The sequence below is a fragment of the Melozone crissalis genome, unplaced genomic scaffold (assembly GCF_028551555.1).
Source record: "Melozone crissalis strain CALT ecotype California unplaced genomic scaffold, PUWL_Pcris_2 ptg000023l_1, whole genome shotgun sequence".
Lineage (NCBI taxonomy): Eukaryota > Metazoa > Chordata > Aves > Passeriformes > Passerellidae > Melozone > Melozone crissalis.
The window spans coordinates 17,636,583-17,649,541 of record NW_026535801.1 but is presented as its reverse complement, the minus strand read 5'-3'; the positions used below and the strand labels follow the sequence as shown (position 1 = coordinate 17,649,541).

The 12,959-nt window shown below is 40.5% G+C and overlaps 1 protein-coding gene across 1 annotated transcript in view; it reads left to right on the top strand.

Moving 5' to 3' along the window:
• The first annotated feature begins 3,628 nt into the window (after positions 1-3,628).
• PPP1R1C (protein phosphatase 1 regulatory inhibitor subunit 1C) overlaps positions 3,629-12,959 on the top strand; it is a 41,103-nt gene continuing 31,772 nt past the window's right edge. Inside the window, 3 exon segments of the mRNA XM_054278371.1 lie at positions 3,629-3,716; positions 3,719-3,876; positions 6,166-6,226. Coding sequence (XP_054134346.1) covers positions 3,629-3,716; positions 3,719-3,876; positions 6,166-6,226 — 307 coding nt within the window.

The window sequence follows — 12,959 nt, the reverse complement described above, 5'->3', positions numbered from 1 at the left end:
TGTAGCAGAGAGCCAGAATGCTCTGCAGTGTTCTCCCTCTGATGCTGCTGGGGCTCCCATGCTGAGGATGCATTGCTGTGAGGAGAGGGGCCAGCTGGAGAGCCCAGGGAAAGCACAGGGCAACATACCTTTGTTAAATCTCTCACATATCAGTGGCTAAAATGGGTACTAAAGTTGTGTCTGAGACACACTGGAAGAATTGCCACGTCTAAACTTGCTCTGCAAAGGCCCCTGTTGGATCAGCGTGCTGCAACTTAGTGCTTCTCTGCATCTGCACTGGTGAGTTTAGGAGCCAAAGCCCTAAGCAGGTTTGTTTTACAAGGAGCTCCAGCTCTCCTCTCCAGAGTGATGCTGCAGTAGTCTCTGACCACACTAGAGGAGCTGAGGCAGATCAGGGCCACAACAAAACTTGTGCAAAGAGTGCAGAACCAACACCCTTGAATTGCCACCCTAGAAGCCTTGTCTTTGGCTGGAAACAAGATAGAAACCTTTCCTAGACACCAGGGGAAATAGCTCAAGCAGGAACTATGCCACGAGTGCTTCCACAGCTCATCCCTACACCAGGATATTCTAAAAGGCTTCATACCAGAACATAGTGAATGATGTAGGAAGGAAAGATCTTGGACAGTTCTTATTATTTTTAATTCCATTACAGTTTTAGCTGAATCATGAAGGCATCTGAAACTGAAGTTGTGGGGAGTGCACTAAAAACAGAAGATGAACTACAAGGATGTGTCAGTACTTAAGTGTTTCAGCTGTCCCCAGACTATGATGCAGTCTATAGAAAATGCCAGCACACTTTGCCTGCAGGCTTCTAATGCTGCAAATTGGTGTGAGAGGGAGCCAAGGTAGGCATCCTGAAATGCTATAGCTGAGTGCTCTCTCACTATGCCTCTTATACTATTTTAAAAATACTGGTATTGTATTAGTGCATGTGAAGATTGTTGGGCTGCCAGCTCCAAATAGGCACAGGGAGAAAAGCAGCAGGGAGCAAATGCTTCCACATCACATTCTTGGGGGGCCTCTCTCCCAATCTAGCCAGCCCCATTAAGGATTAGTCCTTGTGTTCTGGTCTGTCCTGTTGTCTGTCTCCCTTCAGAAGCTGCCAAAAAGTGGCTTTGTTGGTTTGGGTTCTTTGTAAGGTTGCTCAGCTTGTTTCTTATATACCATTAATAAAGATGCATTTGAGACATGATTCCTTTGGACAGCAATGTCCAGCAATCTAGAGCTGAAACACACCGTTATAATCCTTTCAGCACTTAATGTTTTAATAAGTTTTTACTGTCTGAATATGGTTTATAAAATTACTTTATCATTGACATAAGAAATGTTAAGCCTTTGCAGTGAAACTATAGCTCCTGTGATCAGTAGCATATATTAGAATTGTAATTGTACAACTTAATACATGAAGTTTCATAGACATCTATAATAAATATTTTATGGAAAACAGGTATTTTCTAGAGAAACTTGATATTTAAAATATGCAATTTATTAATAGTTATGGTATCAATGTATCTGGAAAACATTTTTCTCACAGTATCTCACAGCAAAAACACAGCAAACATTATTTTCTTTCAAGTATCAAAGCTCAAGAGGAAAGCTACTTCAGATCCCTGCTTATGTCCCCCCCCAGGTGTAACCCTGTGTATGTGTGTGTGTATATCCCTGGTATGTCTCTGAAGCTGTCATTGAAGATAATGGCACATCTGTGCATGAAGGAACTGTGAAACTGGATAATCAGACTGTCCTGAAAACAATTCTCTAATTGTCCTGTTGAAAGCAGAGTGTGGCTCTCTTACTTTAGTGCCTTAGACTTCCTTGTGCCACCACAACAATTGCACTCTTGCTCTAACTGAGGAAGTCTATAAAACAAATTATATTTTGTCTTTGTGGGAGCAGTGAAGGCTTAAAAATGGGCATATGAAACACTGAATATCAGTGTTTTGTGCATCTCTTTCATTTGTTGTGTTAAATGAAGCTAAGCATTTCACTTAAGCACCAAAAACATTGAGAATTCAGACTAAGAGGTCCCAGAATAAGCTGGTCTCATGCCCTACTTCGAGCAGGGGTGGTGGGACCAAGTATCTGCAGAAGGTCCTGACCAATCAGATTCTTTTGTGATTCAAAAGTCTAAGTTAATGCCACTTAAACTATCATAAGAAATCAAACAGTAAAGTTGCCAGCTACTAGTTGTCAGCTGGGAACAACTATGGTTCACAGTAGCTTTGATTTGGACGAAGAGGGGAATTTTGGCCCTCATGGAGAGTTAATTTTTGATCATTGAGCCAACTGGATCCTTAGATTAAAGTTTATCCTCCCCTCCTAAGCTTTATCAGGTTCTTCCCAAACCAGCTAGCTTGTGTGCTTGCCTCTGCTCAGAAACAGCCTGGTGTTCCTAATGTGTCATGGTTTTAATTTGCAAAAATCAAAGCCAAACAAGTATTTCATGTCTGACTTGCTGGTTTGTGCTGTGTGTATGGCCAGTGCATTGCTCTCACCCTCAATCCTCACTCCTTCCCTGCCTCCTCCTCTGGCACATGTGGGAAAGTACTCAGTGACTCAATAAGCTTGTGGTGAGCTGTGAAAATCCTTAGTACTCTCAGCGGCCTGAACATTTTCAAATTCCTCTGAGTTTTGCAAAGAGGCAGGCTAGATCAGTGATTGCTGGATGTTGTTTCACACGCTTTTGAAATAACATGAAATTACAAATGAAAATCAATTATATGCATGAAGGAGTACTATTGATATGATTGACCAAATTATTTTCCTGATCTTGGAATAAGGCACAGATTTTAAGTAGGATTTAGCCTCTGAATTTTAGTCATCCAAAAGTGGTTTAACTAGTCTGAATCATCTTTCCTTTTTCTAGAGTTAACAGAGAGAAAATGTAATCTTGAGTAAACACTATATCCTACTTGACTTGGACAGAGTGAGAGGCCTGTTGATGTGCTTAGCACAGGGAGGGAGCCCAGAGAGCTGGCACAAATGTGAGTGTTGTCAGTATCTGGAATCACGTGAAATGGAGCCCACCAAAATAAATCACAGTCTAAGTATGAAAACCAGGCCTAAGGTGCAAACCCACCAGTGAAGTGTCATGAAATTGTGGACAACTCTGTAGAATCATCATCAAAAATCTTCCTGTAAGATTCAGTAGAGTCTAAAATTGTAGGATTAAAAAAATATTTGAAAGAGCAAAGGGAATTGTTTGATATGTGCAAAGAGGAGAGCGGTTCTGGCACACTGTAGCAGAGATCGAATTTTTGAATCCACCCCTTCTGCTACCTCCACCCCCAAAATCTGAAAACTTCCTGATTTGTGTTCATCAATAATTAAGAGCCCATCAGCAATACTCAGAGGGAGCTTGCATTGCACTTCTGAGCAGCCAGTTAGTAATATACGGTGGAGAGATCCTCTTTTTCAAATCCCAAGGCTCCAGGCCGTGCAGTGCTAGTATTGCATTTTCAATTAGCCCCTGAGTGAATGCTTGGCATATGTGGAAGTGAGCCGGTACACAATTAGCTTATTGTTCCTTCCAGCTTTCTGCTGAGAGGATCTGAAGGGCTGCTGAAGAGAGGGGAGAGGGGAAAAAAAAAAAAAGAAAATAGCCAAGCCAGTGGCATCTCTGTGGATGTGGAGTACGGGAGCCGCTGGGCTGGCGCAGATTCCCGGGCTAAGTCGGGAGTTACAGCTGTTCCTGCGGAGCTCCAGCCCGGCCGCGGCGCCGGGGCTCAGCACAGACCCAGCTCCAGCTCCAGCTCCAGGCTCTGCTCTCCTCTGCCCCACCTCAGCATCGCCATGGAGCCCAACAGCCCCAAAAAAATACAGTTTGCTGTGCCCCTGTTTCAGAGCCAAATAGACCCTGAGGCAGCTGAGCAGGTAAGCAGGATGAGTTTCCTTCACTGTTTCCAGGGAATGGGGCAGGATGTGGGTGATACTTGTGGCCTAAAGGCTTTCCTAGCTTATGTTAGTGAAACTGTAGATTAAATACTCCAGAGGTGATAGTGATGTTTGATATGCTTAAAGAGGGAGAAGGATATGTCCTCTAGCCAGAATAAGGCTTCTTCACCTTGGGTAGGTTTATTAATGTATATTTGTTGTGCTTTTTCTGTAACTGCACTTTTACCCTAATACTTACATTTCACATAAATACACTCAACGAATGCATTCTCAACAAATCAATTCAAGTGTATTATATGTACATAAAGCAAAGCATAATAGGTACCTAACAGAAGTATTGGGAAAACAGCTTACCTTTCATTTTAACATGAGAAAATACAATTAATTTTTTGCACAATAGTCATCATTTCAGTTAGTTCCTATATTTCTCATGATTTTTTACAGTCTTCAAGTCATTTTTACAATGTTTTACGTGCCTGAAAAATATATACATGTAGAAATACGCCGTACTTATGTCCTTGCTGGAATAATATGTGTGCTATTTTAAGTTTTAACTCACTCCCAAAAGATACACATAATAATATATATATATAAATATGCATACATATATATATATATATAGTACTGATATATATATGTATCTCAGTACTGATGTCTAAGGAGGAAAAGATACCCATTACTGTGTACAGATATGTGTAGATGTGCCTAATAAAAGGTCACAGGCAGTTTTGTGAGAAAACTGTATAAATCTTAATTAGGTGACCCAGTATATTTCTCTCTGTGCAAGTTGTCCTCAACATTTGCTTCTATTTGGGTACATCTGATTTTAGATGATACCAGGGGAATATTATAACCTTGAAAGTTCCATACCAGTAGCCATGAAATAATTTGTACCTGGTTTCCTGAATGCACTGATGTTGTGTCTCTTAAAAGGCAGAGAGCTTTTCCAGAAAGTGATGAGTTGGGAGTGATCACTGAATGCGAAATATTAGAAGGGTGCAGAAAAGAATTGTTGTGGATCCCCATTTTGTCGGTAGGCACTTCTGAGCTGTGAAACTATCCAGCCCTCACAGAACAGTTCTGCAGTGAATTCAAGCAGAATGTGTTCTGGTGTTTTTCTGCAATCTGTGAGAACCATAGGATTAGGATTTCCTGGAATTCCCATAGCTGTTGAAATGCTGTAGCCTATTTTCTGCCTGGTATTTATGGGCAGTCCCTTTTTTGTGTGTGTGTGTGTGCGTTGTGAGTTTGATTCCAAGTGCTATACAGTTTCACTGTGGGTGTGTGATGAAATTAAAATAGTAAATTCTACAGTCAGCTACAGTTACACTAATCTAGAATAAACCCATTAACCCTGATGATGTAACTTTCCATTTACACCTCTGAAAGCAAAATTTGAACCTAGCTAAATACAGATGTTGGCTCAGCAAATAAAAAAGAACAAATGCACTGACATTGAGGTTTTGTGTCAGAAGGTTTCTAGCTTAAATGCTCCTGGTCCCTGTCTTAAATTCAATAGAATATCAGGCCTGGAGGCTTTTGTGAAGCAATACAAAGCTTTCAGTGCAAATGTGTGCATTATAAGAGGGCATGCCAATACCATGTAGTTCAGCCACTGTTAGTGGAACAAAAGTAGTTACCCAGATAAACTCTGAAGAATTGCATACAATTCAGGAGTATGTACTGGTATGTAAAATCTGCTATATTGGAAATACTCTTTTTAAGGATCTTAAATACAGGAATATTTTTAGTTAAGGAACTCTTACTGAAGTAACACCTCTGACAACAGTTTAGAAACATGAGCTCATTGGAAGGCATACCTGCAAAACTCTGAAATGCACTTGAAAGATATTATTATTACTTGAGAGAACTATGGCAGTACCAGGTATTTGTACATGCAGGCTCAGAAACTATGAAATCATCTTCCTGATGCAAAGCTAAATGTCAATATTTTAAGCTGTGACTGATATTTTTCAGCAATACATATCCAACAAACTGAATTCAAGATGATTACAAATCCCAAAGGTATTTTGGACAGCTCTCCCCATGCCTTTGGTCTCCCTGGACAAGCAGCGGCATGACCCTGATTGCTGTCAGAGCAGACAGGCTGTCACTAAGGCAGTGAAGTGCTGCTGTTCTTTAAATAGTTTCCTTTTTAACTTTGCCTGGTCTATACTCTGGAGGACACCAGACAGATTTTTAGCTTTGCCTTGTGTGTGTGGCAGCTGATGGACCCTACTGACTGCCCTTGGTTTGTATCTGTTCCAGATCAGGAAAAGAAGGCCGACGCCAGCATCACTTGTCATCATGAATGAACACATGCCCCCAGGTGAGTGCTGGCATACCTTCTAAACCACTGAGCTTGTATGCACAGGACTGGCTGCAAACTGGTTTGATTAACTACATGAGTTGAAAAATCCAGCATTAATTTTTTAGCTCTAAATATCAAACAACGGATCTTAGGACTGTTTGGAGTAAACCCTGTGAACACAGGTAACTCCTGGCCTTCAGATAATGGCACTGATTTCACAATTCTATCCTCCATGTCAATCTTGGTTATATGTAGAAGGAGAATTAATATGACCCAGATCCAGTTCTTCCATCCACAAGTATTTTCTTTCCCCGGGTGGAGACCTTGGAGACCCATGAAGTCTGATCTCTGGAGATACCAGGCTGGATCCAATGTTAATCCAACCCAAGGAGTTGTTTCTACAAAACAGATTCTCTTCTGGTTTCCTGATAAAACATATAATGTGTTTCTTCATTATTCTTTTTCAACTGTGAAATCATTATCTTCATCCAGGAGTGCCCCCAGAAGATTCCCTGTGGGATGGGATGATTTGAGGTTGAGACATACTTTGTCATATAAATATGACTTCAGAAAGATTCCTTAATAAGCTGTTTAGGGAGTGTTATAAACAAAATAATCCACAAAAAGGAGAAAATCCTCAATACTTAATCCCTTGGAACACAGTGCCTACTTTATATCAAACTTTTCCTTTGTTGTGCTCTGCAACATTTTTTTCCTGCCATATCTCTTAGTCACCTGAGTATTTTTTTAAAATCTTTTGGGAGAGTAGCTTTCTGTCCTGAATTTCAGTAGTTCAGCTCTCAGAAATGGTTCATGAAAGATCTGCTTTGAACTGACTTTCTTTACCTATATAAGATAATAATGGGATATATACTGTCTGTGTTGCTAGGACTTAATTTAAAGCAAGTTCACCCTAACTGTTAATCTCTTCTTCAATTCCCTTTGTACACTTTGTACTGTCATATTTCCTTTTATAAACAGATACTTGGTACAATACCAAATCAAAACCAAACAAAGAATAAGAACTATTTAATTTACAGGAAATTTTACTGTAAACAAAGTGGTACATGTCTGTTATCACCTTTCCTGCAATGTTCATAATAAGTCTCTAAATAAATCATTTTTATTATGAGTCAGGATTGCTGCAGGTTTCAGCCAACTTCCATATAAGCCCATGAGTTAGTATTTGTCTTCACTTACTTAGATTTGTTTATTTAGATATTATTTATTCTTTCTAGATACTGGGAACTAATATTAATGAATTTATTATTTGGCTAAATTATGACCTTTTCTGATTTAAATTTTTCCATAAAGCTGGATAAAAATTAGAACTTTAAAAGCAGCTTCATTTTCCTGCCCTTCACCACAAGGTTCATGCAGATTTCGATAGGAGATCACTTGCTTAATATGGGCAAATGTTTTGGACAGGGTGTGTGCAGGTAGCTCTGTAAGCCTGCTGAGTAAAAGGACAGTACAGCCAGCTTGGAAAGGCATACAATGGGTTTAAAATTGATATGCAAATACTAAATACGGCCTTTGTGGTCTTCATCTTGCAAGGTGCTGTACAGCTTCTCAGATGGTTGTGTGCCTTCAACTTTCAGAGCCAGCTGGTCCTAGGGCCTCTTGACACCTTTCTGATTAAACCCCAAAATGCTGATCAGTTACTGGATTTTGAATAGAATTCAGGGGGATGCTGAAAAAAATAGTAAATTCATCACTGCAAATGGATGCAGTTAATTAAAAAAACAACAAAAGTAGGGGTGGTAATCTGACAATCCAACAAATTGCTTTAGAAGTTTGATTCCCTAGAATAATGGGAAAATTGAGCAGTAGAGAATTCCAGTAATACTGGCAGAACCAGCCTTTTTTATTAGAGCTGGGCTAAACAAGAGTCCTGTCCCTTGAATTTTACCCACTGGAGTATTCCACTTCCTTCATTAGGAGCAAGGAGCTAGTGAAGGATATGCTTCCAAGAGTTTGAAATATGTGTCCTAATGCAATCCTAAATAATTGGATGTCCGTACAAAGTTTACTCAAATTATCTAAACTTCTCATTTTTTGAAAACCAGAGACAGGCATACTCTAAGAATCAGGCTTTTCTATAGCCTTCTGTTACAGCTGCTTCTGATTGCAGCTGGGGGAAAAAAAAAAAAAAAGTAGCATATTTGTGGTATTCTGGTGTTCTGGATGCACACCCATCTGGAAACCAGAAGGCAATAAAATGTGTTTGGACATTTAAGAACTTCATAATACATTCAGCTTGAGTTCTTCTGTAAAAAGTCTAAAAGTTGTTTTCTATTAAGTCTTTTCATCCATCCCTGATGCCTGTTACAGCTTTGGTAGGGATATGTCTTCACCTATTTAGGTCAGGTCAATTGTGCTATAAAGTGGAGATGGAATATCTACTAAACCTAACTCATTTTAAACCAATGACAGCTGCTCAAAAACTATAAGAGAATGAAGAGTCAGCTTGACTCCCTTGCTTTCAAGGAGGCAGTGTTAGGCCACACTGAATGTTTTAAAGTCAGGTGATAAATGTGACTACAGGAGCTCATATCCAGCCTGTAGCATCACTGACTCTCACGTTCCCTCATGCTCTCTCTGGTGCAATCACAGTCAACAAAAGAGAAATTTGAGTTGCAGCAGCAACAGTGATTGCAGTGGACAATATGAACTTGGGAAGCAGCATAGCAATGAAGAAACCCTTAACTCTACCTGTAAGTTCTGTGTAAAGTGCTCTTAGATGGGTTGTGTCACATTTGAGCAGAGAAACTAGTACTAGCAAACTGAGACTTAAGTTATGAAGTCACTTTAATCTATTGTGCTTTGGTTGCCACCAGTGGAGCTGTATTTTCTGAGCATCTGATGTTTGATTTTGTAACAGCAAAGTAGTCTACTTTCATTTGAAATTGTAAGACCCTTTTGCTATCTGTGAAGGCAAAGACAAGTATAAAGTGAGAGAGCTGCATGAATGGGCAGCATCTCATCCTGTGAGGGTGGTGCATGGGTTACTGGGGTAACCCATTCACATCCTGCTATAGCCACAGTTGCTCTACACCTGCCTTTTGTAAAAGGAAAATAAGCACATGCTTAGTTTTAAAGACATATTTCACTATTATGCTGCACAAGTGTCTAATCCAAAAATTGTTAAAGCTCTCCTGCTTCCTTTTCCCCTTGCAATGTCCTTGGAGTCAATAGAAACTGAGTATCACCATCACAAGCAGCCTTTTCTGTGTATGCACAACCTCCTGTCTCCATGCCTAGCGTAGCAGAAAATATGGGAATATCAATTCTTATTAGCTGAAATAAACATCTGAGAATGCTTTAAAACAGCAGAATATCATAATGCAACAGCTCAAGAAAAAGTTGGTGGCAGAGTAGAGAACTGATGGCTGAGCGAAGAAAGCACGTCAGACCACAACTCAGGTTTAATGCCATTAGGGCTGCTTTGATCAGAAAACAATGCCAGCGTTCCTGCACAGACTGGCTTTGTCACAGAGCCAACACAACATCAAACAGTCTGGCTGGCAAAGGCTCTTCAGATTATGTCAAAGTGTTCAGTCTTCTTGAAGCATTGGAATATGGGTAAACATTAGGACACACTTCTGTGTATCTAAATTTTTTGTGTATTTGCTATTTCCAACTCCCCTTTCTGCCTTGTTGCCTGTGTTGACATCCTTGCTTGTAATGTAAATGGTACTCTGTGTTTAGAAATACAGCTGCCTTTTTGGGCTTTGCAGACCTCATTTCAAAGCAGTAAGGATATATTATCACTGCAAATGCAATATAAAACATACCTTCCCAGTATAACACAGTACATCTGAGCTTCCTGAATGCTGGAAATCATAACTTGAAGAAAAGCAATCTGTACCTGTCTCTGAACAAGGAAGGTGCTTCCAGCTTGTGTTTGGGCATTAGCAGTTTTGCTTTCTCATTCTTCCTAGCTGATTTTTGGTTTTCCAGAAAGGATCCTTGCCTTTCAGCTTAGTGTCACTTCCCCAGAGCTCTGCTGAGATGCCTCAGGGGCAGTCTCAGTATTTAGTGCAGCAGCAAACAACACAGCCAGGTGAGTGGTGGAGGAAAATCTGTCCTTACACCTTTGTCAATTCCATGACAACCCAAAGTAGTTGAGGTTTTAGTGCTAAATTGGTTTTAGACACTCCTGGACTTTGCCTGCACAATAAATCTCATTACCACAGACAGATGTGCTTTTCTGCTGATGCAAACAGTACCAGCAGCACATTCTTGATGGGATTAATGTGAGTCACTTTGCCCAGCATTAAGGTTGGTGACTAATATTAGTTGGATCATGCTTCTAGGTGAATGAATGTGTTTGGATTTAGATCTAATGATCACCTTTTTTTTTTTCTTCCAAGACAAAATAAACTGAGCTCAAGAAAAGACCTACTTAGTAAGAGGCAGGTGTTTCTGAGCATTGTCAAGCAGTTCTGCTCTACTTTCTCAGGGAAAAATCTCAGCAGAAAACTCTTGGTCTCAGAGTTCATGGAAACTGATATGTTTTTCAAGCTATTGAGATTCTGGTAGGACACACTGCTTACTTTGGTCCAAGAACTAGAGAGTGAGTAAGCCAAATAGCAGCTGTTTTCAATTGCAAATTTAGGCTTCTAATGTGGTAATAGAGCAGTCAGAAAAGCAGTACATGAATAAAAACTGTCATTAGCTGTATCTTTTTTTCCAAACCAGTTGGTCTTTCTATATGCTAAATGTACATGCCATTTAAGTATTCTGTCTCTTTTTATATCAGCCCAGGAGTCTGTGGAGGCATTTCAGTAAGCAATGATAACATTTGTGTCCCCTGACAGCAGAGGGCTGGTACAGCCCAGTGTACATTCCTGATGGCACCAGGATGTTCAGAGATCAGCATGTCTTGTCAAGGCAGTGAGGGCCTCCCTGTGCTCTCAGGCCGTGCTGGAAAGGACTATCTGACACAGGCAAACAATGAAATATGTAAAGTAAACTTTGTGTAAGAGAGACAGGTGATAGGGGCTCCAGAACAGAGATAAAAATGTCTGTGATTGAAATTATCCTGCTATTTGCATGACGTGTGACTGCAAATGCTCAGTGGCAGACAGGATCCCTTCTTCTTACCTGTATACACTATGCTCACATGCTTCTTCATTTGGGTTACTCTGAATTTATGCTGCTGTTTAGACCCACAGAATTCCCTGGGACAAGGTACAGCAAAAGTTCCTCACTCATATGCAGTGTGAATACAGACTCCATGAAATCTAAAAGGAAAGCTCAAGAACTTGAAAAAAAGAAAAAAGCATCAGGAGCCTGTGCTCGAGCTGTTCTTTATTCAGCCCAGAAGGAGCAGCTCACAGGCTCCAGAAAGAAACCATGAATTTTAAAAAGGGATTTTTTCATCATTCATGAAAACGTTCCATTTCATGAAGATGCTCCATTTTCATGAGAGGGTGAGGATTTTGTATGTCACTGTCACCACTTGTAGAAGAGTTGTCATGCTCCCTGCAGTGCAGCGAGCGCAGCAGGCTGGAGGACAAAGCCCGGGTTGCATGGGATGCAATGAGCAGTGCTGTGCCTAGACTGAGGGTTATCACCAAAGCAGCCAGCTGGATTTTCACAATTTTTGTGATCCTGAACACAGTAATTCACAAATATAAACATTCCCTGTGAATATTTTAACAGTTGTGTAAACCATATAGTGTGAAACAGTAGGAAACTTGTGCTATTTCATATAGAGGCCAAATAGAGTCTGGGCTGTCTCTTCAGTCAGTAAACAGTGAAGGGTCTGACAGCTACAAAGGGACAGTCAAAACAAAAAGCTGCTTTGCCTGTTCTGGTCAAAATTCACTTATTTTACTGAATTTTTTGTTTATTTTTATCCATGCTTCCTTCATTTTCAGTGTTTACTGATTGACTGTACAGGTACATTTTACATGACCCATATAAGCTAGTTTATCCTAGTTGGCTGAGGCGAGTAAATTTAGTCAAAACAAGAATGAGTCGCTCACGTTTACCAGAGCCTACTGACCCTCTGTGAGATGGGGCACTCCAGGATGCAAACACCGCCTGGGGAAGCTCTGGGGATGGAAATAGAGGTTGGATATTCACAACCAGGACTCAGATTTGTGCCTACATCAGAGAAGTGGTGCAGCTGAGAGGGCATGAAGCTAAAACTCCAAAGCTTTACTTGCTCCCAATATGGATGGAATTGCATGAATCCATACTCTTGTTCCAGTCTTGAGTACCCAAGAAATGAATTGAAATATTTTTTTGTTTACAAGTGCAGCTAAACTCCTAATGTGTACAGTGATTTCACTTGTTCCTCCTGCTCCCTGCCTCCCATTGGTTTTGTGTTGGAAGGGTCAATGTCCGTGGAACTATCTGAGAGTGAATGGGGTATTTTTAGAGGCTGAACTTTGTACTCTTCATCTGTTTTCCTTGTTCCTTATACAAAAGCACCATAGAAACAGCCTTCTTCCACCCCAGGAGATTATTTGCAAATTATTTTTAATATACATGGCTTCACATTACAGCTCTCCAGCTGCGTGATCACTCAGGGTCAGGGCTGATAAGCGCTTGGAATGTTTACATTTGTTATCACCTCTGTGAGTACAGCACAACAGCAGAGCCGTGCCCTGGGAGGGAATAGCCACGGGCAGGGATGCCTGACGAGCTGAGGAAGTCAGCTGGACAGATTCTAAATTCATTGCTTTCAGAAGGATAAATATTTTGCTCTCTCTAAAGAGGAGCTCTTCACAGATTT